The sequence below is a fragment of the Pseudonaja textilis genome, chromosome 6 (assembly GCF_049901715.1).
Source record: "Pseudonaja textilis isolate UNSWEBS1 chromosome 6, rPseTex1.2, whole genome shotgun sequence".
Lineage (NCBI taxonomy): Eukaryota > Metazoa > Chordata > Lepidosauria > Squamata > Elapidae > Pseudonaja > Pseudonaja textilis.
In genome coordinates, this window is record NC_141995.1 from 11,531,591 (window position 1) to 11,544,955 (window position 13,365).

Below are 13,365 nucleotides of genomic sequence, written 5' to 3' on the forward strand. Positions count from 1 at the left end.
TCAAATCTCAACAAATAAATGCTCTGTCTTACATATTGGCAAAAAAAAAATCAGAAAATAAAATACAAGCTGAATAGTCAAGACCTTGTTGATGATCCAAGCTCTGTAAAAGACCTTGGAATACTCATCTCTAATGATGTAAGTGCTAGAGCCCACTGTAACTACATAGCCAAAAAGGCATTAAGAGTTGTTAACCTAATCCTACGTAGCTTTTTCTCTGGTAATATCACACTACTAACTAGAGCATACAAAACATTTGCTAGACCAATACTCGAATACAGCTCATCAGTCTGGAACCCACATTATGTATCTGATATTAGCACAGTTGAGAAAGTCAAGAAATATTTCACAAGAAGTGTTCTCCACTGCTCTACTCGTTGTAGAATATCTTATGCCACCAGACTTGAAATTCTAGACCTAGAAAACCTTGAATTATGCCGTCTTTGGTCTGATCTAAGTATGGTATATAAAATCATATATTGCGATGACTTACCTGTCAATGAATACTTCAGCTTCAACCAGAACAACACAAGAGTACACAATAGATACAAATTCAAGGTTAACCACACCAAACTTGATTGTAGGAAATATGACTTCAGCAACAGAGTGGTCAATGCCTGGAATACTCTACCTGACTCTGTGGTTTCTTCCCCAAACCCCAAAAACTTTAACCTTAGACTGTCTACTATTGACCTCACCCCTTTCCTAAGAGGTCTGTAGGGGGCGTGCATAAGCGCACCAACATGCCTACCATCCCTGTCCTATTGTTTCTTTTTATTTTTCTTATATGTACCCATTTCACGTATTCATAACTATGTATATACTTATACCTATTATCTTGTAAGTGATTGACAAATCAAATAAATAAAATAAAATAAACAATGTTCTTCAGTCACATGCTCTCTGACCTCTATCATTACACACAATTTATCTAAGCCACCCTTTTGGCATTTCTGCTGAGTGTTAAAGAATGGTGGATACATCCTAGACAGGCACTGTGGGAAATAGCATCAGAAAAGTGAAGGTTTAAGATGACAGATTTGCACAAAGTATTATCATTTGATTTATCTGTTTCTAATGATCACTGAAAGACAAAGAGAATGCATTAACCAAAAACTAAAACTATGAGATCCTGAACAGCTACAATAAATCAAACTAACAGTTCAAGCTCCCCCCACCACATCTTAGGATGAAATCCTCTTATAGCTTATGGAGTTATGAAGCACCAATACACAAAGGGACTGACCTTGAACACACTGCAAAAGCCCTTATCGTGTTCAAAATTGACTGCTAGAGTTTTGAATGATTCAGCTAGGTGGAGCCACATTAAACCAATTTGTACAGAACAACTTTCCTTTGTCTAACTATTCATTATTCCTAGCCTATTAAAAGTATTAAAATCTCTGTCAACTGAAAACATACATCTTAGTGCTGTGGTGGTGAACCTATGGCACATGTGCCACAGGTGGCACACAGAGCCATTTGTGCCGGCATTCGAGCTGCAGGCAAACTTACCTCACTGCGCATGCGCATGCCTCACAGCTGATTTTCGGCTGGTTTGAGGCCTTTTTTGGCCTCCCTTGAAAAAAGCTTCTGCAGGCTTTTCAGACCAAATAGGTCCATTTCATCACTTCCTGTAATACTGGAAGTGATGAAATGGGCCTATTATTCATCCTGCAAAGCCTGCAGAGGCTTTTTTCAAGCCTCTGGGAGGCTGAAAAAGGTCTCAAACTGGCCGAAAATCAGCTGCAGTACAGGTAAGGGGGCGGCAGTGTGGGGGGCCAGCAGTGGGGATTGCACACACATGCACAGGGGACATGGAGGCACACATTGCCTTCTGGGTGCTGGCATGTGAGCACATGTGCACCAGTGCGCACACAATTTTTGGCACATGAGCCGAAAAAGATTAGCCACCACTGTCCGAGTGGCTTCATAAACACATCCATGTAATTTTATTAGCAGGAATACAGATGTGGCTTGCACTTGTCTTCTTAAGGGATGAGGTTTTCTTCCAACTTCCCAATCTAATCTACAGTCTTGTTGGTTCCTGGAAGGTTCCCATTCATCCTACTTAGCTACTAGGCCAGAAAAATTCTGCTAAGGTAGTGTCACCTACGGGGAAGAAATGTTGATGTTTATATTTAAAACCTTAATAGTTGGCTCCGACTATTCTTAAAGGCAGAGTTTCTACTCTACTATCCTGCTTTAAATCAAAAATAGTCAGCTAAGGACATTGTCTGAATATCAGGGTTAAGTTCAAAACCAAAGGAAGCAGCCACTTCTTTGAAGGCATCCAGAATCAGAACATCGCGCATCAACATTATCATTTTTGACCCAAGAGAAGGAAGTTGTATGTATCCAGGATTTTAAATTGACTTAACACTGCTTTTGTTTACAAAGTTATGCATTTCTCGCCTTTCATTTCTATCTCAAATGAAGAGGTTCGGCAGGTTGTTTTTATTCATTTTATTTTTTGGTATGTTTATTACAGTACAACATCTGCAACTCTTAGAATAAAGTAAACGCAGGTACTTTCTCCCTTATCAAACATAGAAGAGACTTATAGGAAGTTGGATTAAAATTAGGGAATTCGGAGAATGGAAAAAGCTGGGAAGCAAGCAAGTAATTAAATGTCAACTCTCTTGTGACTGATTTTCCCTCCCTTCCACCCCCCACCCCCCAAAATAAGATTAAATTTAAGATATAGGTAAATAAAGGTTAAGGAGCAAGTTCCAATCTCTTAGCAATTCTAATGGAGAGAACCTTAAGGATTCACACATGTCAAATAATCCCCTGGAACAAAAAGGTGAGGTCACTAAAAATTCCACTTGTTTCTGAGAGATTTTCAGAGAGGTTCTTGTGATTTCCAACTCAAAATTGCAAGAAATTGTTGTTTTATTGATTTATTTTGCTATTAAGTTTCCCTTGTTGGTGGAATAGTTAGGAAGGCCTTCAGAAACTACTTTAAAAAAAGATAGTGGGAAGAAGACAAAGTTGCAAACCCTAAAAAAATAGGAAATCGAATGACTCTATTACAACATGCTAAAATAAATTATTAGAGGTGCCCGCATGCAGCGGTGGAATTCAAATAAATTAACAACCAGTTCTCTGCCCTAATTATTCCTTCCAACAACCAGTTCGCCAAACTGCTCAGAAACTTAACAACCGGTTCTCCCAAAGTGGTGCAAACTGGCTGAATCCCACCACTACCCGCATGCATTCATGCACACATGCGTACAACTCAGTACTCCACAGTTCCTAGATCTCAAATGGCAATTAAACATCACATAAACACTAATGAATTCATTCCCAGTGCAACACAAACACTGAGAAAGATTATAAGATTCTCTTCAGGGGATCTTAGAAGCTTCCTGTGATTCATTGCATCTCCTGTAACTGGGTACTAACCCCTGAAAGATAACAGATAATAACAGATAATTAGAGTTGGAAGGGACCTTATAGGTCATCTAGTCCAACCCACTGCCCAAGCAGGAGACCCTACATCGTTTCTGACAGATGGCAGTCCAATCTCTTCTTGAAAGTCTCAACTGATGGCACTCCCACAACTTCCGAGGGCAACTTCTCTTCCATTGGTTGATTGTTCTCACTATCAGAAAGTTTCTCCTTATTTCCAGGTTAAATCTCTCCTTGTTCAGTTTCCATCCATTATTCCTTGTCTGGCCTAGAGATGCTTTAGAAAATGGTTTGACCCCTTCCTCTCTGGGGCAGCCCCTCAAATATTGGAAGACTGCTATCATGTCTCCCCTGGTCCTTCTCTTCATTAGACTAGCCATGTCCAGTTCCTGCAACCATTCTTCATATGTTTTAGTCTCCAATTCCCTAATCACCCTGGTTGCTCTTCTCCCTTTCTCCCGCCACCAGGGAAAAAAAGGGTTAATGATGCTTAGATGGTTTTTAGTACTGAAGAAGGACAATGCTGATTCCCATTCCTACTAGATACATTATGGATGAAGAATTTTCTTCTACCACCTTGTTGTCGGAATCAGATTACCCAGTAATCTTTCCACCAACCTTACAGGTTGACCATTCTGATCTTTCATCATATGGGCACATCCTTAGAATAATTCAGGCAAAGGATCTGACATCTAATTCCTCTGGACTGCAGTGAGGGTCAAGGGGAAGCAGGATCATCACCAGAGATAATGAAAAACTGCCTCTCTGAGGCCTCTCTATCCATCAGCTATCAACGTGTCCATTAGGCATGTCCTTCTATCAGTTCAGAGTGTAGTAAATTTGGGTTCTTGCTCTGCTAGAACCATTTTTATTCCAGTTGACCAGGGTAAGTGTTTTGTAAATAATTTATGTAATTATTCAGATCTTTCAGTTCCTCAATATCTTCTCCATTTTGTGTTTTGTAAGGCCTTTATTAGTTTGTAAGGCCTTTATTTTTTAAGATACTCTAAAGAGACTTTGATGAAAGGAAGAAGAAACAGGAGAGGATGGGGGGACAAAATAGATTTGAAGATACTATCCCTCAGTTAAATTGAGGGTTGAGATGTTGAGACTCTGGAAAGAGTGCAGAGAAGAGCAACCAAGATGATTAGGGGACTGGAGACTAAAACATGTAAAGAACGGTTGCTGGAATTGAGTATGTCTAGTTTAATGAAAAGAAGGGCTAGGGGTGACATGTTAGCAGTGTTCCAATATCTCAGGGGCTGCCACAAAGAAGAGGGAGTCAAGCTATTCTCCAAAGCACCTGAGGGCAGGACAAGAAACTAACCAAGGAGAGAAGCAGCTTAGAACTAAGAAATTTCCTGACAGAATGGTTAATTAATGGAACAACGTGCCTCCACAAGTTGTGAATGCTCCAACACCGGAAGTTTGTAAGAAGAAATTGGACAACCATTTGTCTGAAATGATGTATAAGGTTTTCTGTTTGAGCTGGGGGTTGGACTAGAAGACCTCCAAGGTTCCTTCCAACTCTTCTCTTCTACCTCTCCCACATCCTTGGGAAGGAGTCGCTAGGTAGACAAAATGCCAAATCCAGTCTGAACACCTGGAAGTCCTTCCTCCTCCTCAAGGTTGTCATTTCCTCAGGCAATTGGGGGCATCTCTGCATCTACACGTAACATTATATTGCATCTACTACTGCACCCTTAGCCTCTTTCTTGCTGAGATGGTTCATCCCTTGAAGTGGGAACAATCTGAAACTACCTGAGGATAAAGACTGACTTATGAGCAGCAGTAAGCTGAAGTGCGAGGACACTACAAAAAAGAGAGAGAGAGAATCCCGCTGGGGCACTTAGAAATATTTACTTACTATTCCAGATTGCAAGCCGTTCCTGGGAAATACGGTTTTCCCTAGAATATTTCTCAGAGGCTACGTAAAACCCAGTCATAGCTGCATGCCACGTGTTGACAAGCAGAGAAGTCATGCTTTTGTTTGTTTCCCATAAAACCCCAATCATTTATGTGAGAGAAGTGGGTTTGTAGACTTGGTACGACTATAACTGCCTTGCATTGATATGTGAGTTCTATAAGGCTTTGGGACTTGTGGTCGTTCAAGCCATTAAGTGAAAATCTTGGTGGACTCATCTTTCAGGTGCACAGAAATGCAGAGGCAGACGTAAGACATTAAAGTTGGATCAACTGATCAGGATAGCAAACTTTTTCAGCAGACAAACCCAAGCTTTTATTCTCACTCTGGCAGCCAAACATCCAATGAGAAGATAATAGTGTTATTATTTTGTTTATTCTACCCTTCTTATAGATCCAGACTTCAGCACGCTGTGGTTTATGGTGCATCTATTAAGAACAACACAACCAATCCATAAAGAAAATTGAAACCACCCACTGCTCTACCAGCATCTAGTATTAGCAAGTCTCTGAGTTAAAGCCCAGTAAATTAGCTCAGTCTTCATCATTTTCTCACTTACTGTAAGAAGCTCCAGAAATAAAACTATTGAATTGAATTCCAGGATGAAGTGCTATTGACAATCTTGTTTCCTGCCCTCCAAATCTCACTTATGGGATACTCTCAACATATCTACTCAGATATTTACAGACTAGACAGCTGGTTCTACATGAAGGAGAAAGTCTTAATGTACCTAGGTGCTAGTCATTGAAAGGAGGGTTTTTGGAGCATTTTTCCTACATTGATTGAGAGCATTTTAACAAACTGCATCACTGTTTGGTTTGGTAGCAGAAGTGCCTCAGATAGAAAGTCCATACAGAGAGTGGTAAGGACAGCTGAGGAGATCACAGGAAGCTCACTTCCCATCATTCAGGAAGCTGCTTACAAGCGCTATGTGTTTAGAGCTCAAAGCATTGTTAAAGAGCCCCCACACCCACTTCTTGGTCTGTTTCTGTTGCTCCCCTCTGGGAGGAGGTTTCGAAGTATTTCTAGCAGGACTACCAGATTCTGTAACAACTTCATTCCCTATGCCATCCATCTGGTAACCTCGCAAGATGCTTTTTTCTCGCCATATACATACATGCATCTGAATTAAACTGTGTTGTTTCTCTGCATCGTATAATATATGTGGGCATATGCATAATTTGTATTCATTTATTTTGTCATGTTTATAATGGAGGTGGTGACCCTTTGAGAGCTGTATGCAATGAAATTTCAGTTTAATGTATGCCGATTACTGTACATTCAAAGTGACAACAAAGTTATTCTAAGTCTAAGGTCCCCAATTCTTCATTTTTTAAACTACTAAATCTATTTGAGTCTTGTGATGCTTCCTGTGTTTCTCATCATAAAAGTGGCATAAAGTAATGTCACCGTTTATTGGTAATAATATAATGATGCAGTCATTGAACTCTAAGGGCTACAAAAAAGTAAGCCCCTAGTCTAGAAAATAGGTTGCCCATCTCTGCCGTTGGGGACCCTACTTCTTGACATGACAGCTGTTCTAGACCAATTGAAGACTGATATTAAGATCTGCTGAAAGTTGAGAACAGAAAGTACAACGCAAACCACTTTAAGACTTTTTTAAAAAAGGAATGGGAAGAACAATACCAATGTTTTATAATAAACTACAATATGTGGCACTGATTAATAATTGGTTTGGGAAACAACTGATTCTCCTGAAAAGAGCTGCTTAACACTGTAATAATAAAAAGAAAACAACCAGAAAGAGGGTTCAAGGAAGGTTAGTACTAAAACATTCAAAGTTCTAGTTATTCAAAGCTAATAGTCTACTTACCGCCTCCACCTCTGCTGGGTCATACCAGACATTGATGTATGGATGCTGTAAGGCTTCATCCACTGATATCCGTTTGGCTGGATCAATCACTAGCATCTTTGATAAAAGGTCCCTAGCTTGGCTAGCTGGAGCAATGAAAACAGAAAATGCATCAGTATGGGAAAGAAGGGATGGAGAAATGACTTACAATGCCATATTCAGTGTAGTTAGATCAATGCATCTAGACTCTAAGTTCCAGACAGTTTTATGTGGCTTCAATACATATATTGAAGGTGTTCTGCAGAACTCACCTTTGCTAGAGAACAAGAAAATTAATAGATGGTTCAATTAGATCTTTTTGGAAGCCAGAAATAGCAATTTTAAGATGAAGCTGTTTATAAAATTAATGTTTTAGAATATCTGATTTAGGAACAAAGGTCATTGTCCCCCTTTTTCCATTTCCTATTTTGTTTAGTTCATTTTTTTTCTACATCACTTTGGGATTTTTATTTTTTAATAGTTGTATACAATATACGTATATTTGTATACAGTGCTGTCTAATATACATTTTCCTTAATGCAGTTTGCATACTCTTTTAACTAAAATATGCAGGTTTATTTGTGTGTGTGAATGTGTACGTGCCTATTTATCAGATTTATATAGCTGTCTGTCTCACCGCAAGTGACTCTGGGTAGCATATAAGAAAGCTGGAACAATAAATATCTAAAATAATTATTATTTATATAACATTACACACACACACACACACACATTCAGGAGTGCTATTCCCAAATTTCCCTGATGGGTCCATTAGTTCAGATTTCAAAATAGTTCAGATGTGCTGAGAAAGAAGTAACAGATCTAGGTGAATTGGTTTACCATTTACCATTAGATAGGTAAGCAGCCTTCATGCAGTCCAAGTATTGTAAATTGTTCTGACTTTTTGCTGCTCTAGAATTTAGATTGCAATGCATCAGAAGAATTATACAATTGTAAGGAATGTGGGAATTCCTGCTTAGGCTAACCTGCATGGGATAGGTAGTATCATTTACCAACCCCGAACCTGACTGAGTCTTACAAAGATTTAAGTATTCGTTGGAATAGTTTTTTGAATGATACTTTTCTTTATTGTTCCTGGATTGTATCGCTATGAGAGATGGAGCTTTTTTTTTTTTAACACTAGATGAAGAATTCATGCACATAAAAATATATCTACAAGTTTAATTCAGGAAGGCAACAAAAGAAAAAAAAACATCTTTTTATGCTTTAAATCGCCTGTTAATCCCCCTCCTTTTTTTTTGTTTCACCACAGGAGTGAAGTTGGATGTGGAAGGAATCATGAGGGAAATAAATATATGTGTAAATAAATGACATGCAAATTGTAGCGGATTAACAAACATTCTGTATTGCCACAGCAGGCAGCCTTAGGAATCTATGCCTTCAAAATTGATAAACATTTTAAGCTGGTAGATCCCAGAGCTGTAAATAAAAACATTTCCCATCGATCTGTATTTTCTTAGGAAGTTTATTTTCCAAATCAACGGATTTCATTTACATTTAAATCATCTCTATTCAAATCTCTGCAGACAAGGGCTACATCTCATCTGGCACTGTGGTTATCAAGGTGGTTTTCAATTACTGATATTTCAAACCTGCCAAAAGTGAAGGTGGAACACCTTCTACTAACCAAGATTCAATTCAAGCCCATTTGAACTATTGGCCTTCACAATTTCTACCAAAGTTTCATACCGAGAGTCATGCAAGTTACAGCTTAGGCCTGTAAGGGGCCTCTCAACAATTAAACCTTTCCAAATAGATAACACGAATTGATTATTATGTGTTTGTGTGTGTGTGTGTGTGTGTGTGTGTGTATGTGTGTGTGTGTTTTCTGAGAGATCCATATATATATATATATAGTGATCGGGCAAGTTTTTGGAGCAGAAAATAAGGAAAAAAATTCTGCCTCTGCCTACCAACTTCCAAGGAGCCTCCGTGGCGCAGTGGTTAGAGTGCAGTAATGCAAGCTATTCCTACTGCAATTTGGCAGATCGAATCCCACCAGGCTCAAGGTTGACTCAGCCTTCCATCCTTCCAGGTGGGTAAAATGAAGACCCAAACTGTTGGGGGCAATATGCTGACTCTGTAAACCACTTTGAGAGGGCTGTAAAGCACTATAAAGCAGTATATAAATCTAAGTGCTATTGCTATCCATAGGTATTCATCTGGCTAGCGTCCTGTCAGTGGGTGAGAGAGTTGAGGGCTGTTTGGAAACTGAAAGTCTTTGCTGTGTGAGCAAGGAGACAGCAAGGAGCCTAGGCATGGCTTAGCTCAACTGTTCTGTACTAAAGTTGCTTGGTACTGTGAAACTGAAACTGAAACTCCTCTCCTCTGCAAATGCCAAATATGCATTTGGAACAGATTTCTTTTCAGGTGGGGAGGGGGAGTTGAACTCCTTAGCACCAGAGCATGTTAATAATAATATATGAAATACTAATGATCTCATGGTCATTTCGAAAAATCCTTTCTTAGCAAGCATCTAGAAGCCAAGAGGAATATACGTGCCGAATTTCACGTTTGTAGGATTACGGTTCCGGAGATTTTGTGATGATATGTGAGTAGTATTTTGTGTTTTTCTTTGTGTGTGTGTGTGTGTGTGTGTGTGTGTGTGTGTGTGTGTGTGTGTTTTATTTGTAATTTTCCTTTAACAACTATACATATTTTGTGGACAATGTATTTGTATTGTATACTTTTTATACAATGCTAGCAATAATAATTCAATTGAATATACATGATCCTTGTCTTCCAACTGCTAACCTTAAATGCATATTGTAATTATAATAGTTTTCTTTATATATCAGTGTGTATAATACTATTTGTACTCCTCTTTCTCCCCCCTCCCCCCCATTTGTTGGGCTTCTTCTACATTCACATCTTTGTCTTTAAACAATATAATCCAAAGACTTCACCACCCTTCTCCAACTGGTACCAAGAGATGTGTTGGAACTACAACTCCCTGAATTTTCCAGTCCCTGCACAACTGGAGAGGTATAGATTAATACTTCCATCCCCGGTAGTTATATTTAATAATCCTACTTGTCCTTCCTTTGATAGTAGGAATTGGAAGCTTTGGATTAAACATTTTCAGGAAAAAAAAACAGATGGGGATAAAATAGTAGATGATGAACACATATATTCACATAGCAATTATATTTCCAAGGACATTCTCACCACTCATTTAAATTTATCTACAACATATCAGCGTATAGCCTGGTTTTAAATCAAGCCTGTAGCCAGTGACATTTGATGACACAATGATGACCCTATTCTGGTGACAGGTATGTAAAAATAGGAAAGAAATTATGGCCGGCAGCACCAAGTATGCATGTATATGTATGAGTCTGTGTGTGTGCATAATCCCTGCCTTGTAGATACACTAACCTATATATCACCAAAAGGTATGGGAGGAGACTAGAAAAAGATAATCTGTCATAATTGTTGACTGATGCCATTATCGCATCCTGGAACATCAAAAAAAAAAATCAAGATGAGGCCACAATTGTGCAAAGAACATCCCTTTAAATATGTACCGCATACAAGGCATGTAAAAAAGGGCAGGAACAGAGGTTGTATTCAGCCGGTTCGGACCAGTTCTGGCGTACCGGTAGCAGAAATTTTGAGCAGTTTGGAGAACTGGCAAATACCACCTCTGACTGGGCCCAACCACCTGCCCCCTGTCCTATATTCAGGGGTGGGATTCTACCATTCAGACCCGTTCTAAAGAACCGGTGGTTATGATCCTGTGCAGTTCAGAGAACCAGCAAATCGTGCCCCTGGCTGGCTCCACCCCTCTCTGCCCACCCCTCTCCTCCCCGCCCAGTCAGTCCTTATCGTGCATGTGAAACATTGCGTGCATGCCCAACATGACTGACTGTGTTCTTCCCCTCCTAGTCACTCCTTAAAGTATTTCTTTTTTCCCCCACTCCCGATGATCAGCTGTTCTTATGATCAGCTATGCTGCTTACTTACTGCTTCACCCAGGAGGCTTCCCTGAAGCCCAGGAAGGAAAAAATGGAGGAGGGACGCACCACCACCACCCTTCCATTTTTTTCCTTCCTGAGCTCCAAGGAAACCTTCTGGGAGCAAAAACACCCCCCCCCAGGAGGCTCCCCTGAGGTGCAGGAGGCCTCAAAACAGAGCACAGGGGGTGCTGCATACCCCCCAATGCTCAGTTTTTTTTCCTTCCTGAGGCCCAGGAAAGCCTTCTGGGAGCAAAATGGAGGCTCCCCTGAGGCGCAGGAGGCCCCAAAACGGAGCATGGGAGAGTGCTGCGTGCCCCCCGACTCCATTTTTCCCCTTCCTGGGCCCCAGGGAAGACTTCTGGGAGCAAAAATGCACACACACCCCAGGAGGCTGCCTTGAGGACCAGGAGGCCCAAAAAACAGTGGGGGTGCTGCAAAAAAAAGAAGAAGCCACACTCACCCAGTCACATGGCCACACCCTCAGAACCGATTGTTACAAAATTTGAATCCCACCCCTGCCTATATTCCCTTGTTTTTTAGCTCAGCTGATTCGTGCAGCAGAGCAGATTGCTGCGCCTCAGCTGAACTAAAAAGCAGCTCATCTCACTAGCGCTGACGCAGAAGGCGGTTTTTGAGTGCTGCCTGCGCGAAGCGCGCTCTCATAGAACCGGTAGGAAAAAATGTAGAATCCTACCACTGGGCAGGAAGGCTTTGATAGCACAGTTATGGTCCCCTCTTGACTTTTATTAAAAACCTATCTCACCTCCACCTTGCATCACCGCTTAGCATTTTCAAATATGATATGTAAAACACCATTTTGATCAGAGGTCCCTGATCTTTGGTGGTTTGGGAATTCTGGGAGTTGAAGTCTGCCAGGCTTAAAGTTGCCAAGGTTGGAGACCCCTGATTTAGATCATTTGGGGTACATCAGTATACAGGTAGTCCTCAACTTATAGCCATTCATTTCATGACCCTGCGAAGTTACAACAGCACTGAAAAAAGTGACTTATCTGATTGGCTTTCACTCTTACAACCACTGCAATGTCCCCGTGGTCATGTGATCAAAATTCAAATGCTTGGTAAGTGGTTCATATTTATGAGGCTTATACAGAGTCATGTGATCACCTTTTGCAACCTTCCGACAATAGGGAGGCCAGATTCACTTAGCAACCATGCTACTAATTTAACAACTACAGTGATACACATGTGGCAAGAAAGGTGATAAAATGGGGCCAAACTCCATTAACAACTGTCTTGTTAAGCACTTATGTATTTTAAAGAAGAAAAAACATGTATAAATAAAGTTTAAAAAAAAAAACCCAACTGCTGTCTTGCTTAGTGACATAAAGTTTGGGCTCAATTGTGGTCATACGTCAAAGACTACCTGTAAATATTTTTTAAAGGCTGATGTCATGCCACTGTCTGACTCCGAGGGAGAGATGGAACAGCTGACAGGGAGTCGGAGTGTGGCTCTGGTGGTTGTGGAGGAAACTGAGGAAGGGCACAGGCTGGATGGGCATTCAGAGGAAGGCCCATCCTCTCTTCATCCTAGGCCATGCAGGGAGGAATGGATAAGGGAGAAACATGAGTGGCATGGTCTATGGGGGAGGAAGGGGCCCTGATCCCCTTCATGGGCTGCAGTTGGGAGGATTGGTTGGGAGGATTAAAAGGACCAACTGCGCATGGCAAAGTTGCTGGAAGCAAAGTGTGCATTCTTGTCGGAGCTTATCTGTGTTTTGACTTCCTCCCAACTGTGCTTGCTGCATTATCTGGTAGAAGTCTGCAATTAATCATCCTTGCCTGCCGTAGTATTTACTTCAGTGTGGTGTGTTGGGATTTTTATTTCAAATTAATTTTACTTTGGGTGTGGACTGCATTTACTCCCTCCATAAACTGTTTTCTTTAAAAGTGTGATATCCTGCTGAGGATAATTGGACACTGGGGCCAAGTTGGAGGCATTAAAAGGACTTTCTTCTATTTTTGTGACTTGGTTATTTTTTGTGCCACGCCCCGGGTCATCACAGCTGAAAAGAAAGGGAATGAAATTGTGTCAGTGACCCTTTCCTCAACATTGGTCTCAGCAGAAGTGGGATATGTATTTGACAATGCTCCTCTGACACGAGGCAGGACACTTTGTAAAGCTTCATAGATCCACATCCAGTCAGTGACCAGAAGGGAGACAGTCTGGTTGATCC

General features: G+C 40.7%; 1 protein-coding gene across 5 annotated transcripts in view; it reads right to left on the reverse strand.

The window, feature by feature from the left end:
• The window catches only part of MAPK10 (mitogen-activated protein kinase 10), a 217,490-nt gene that overhangs the window by 18,697 nt on the left and 185,428 nt on the right, over nucleotides 1-13,365 (reverse strand). For all 5 annotated transcript variants that reach the window (XM_026697825.2, XM_026697824.2, XM_087935861.1 and 2 more), the window contains exon 11: nucleotides 7,173-7,297. In XM_026697825.2, coding sequence (XP_026553610.1) covers nucleotides 7,173-7,297 — 125 coding nt within the window. The remainder of the gene's footprint in view (nucleotides 1-7,172; nucleotides 7,298-13,365) is intronic.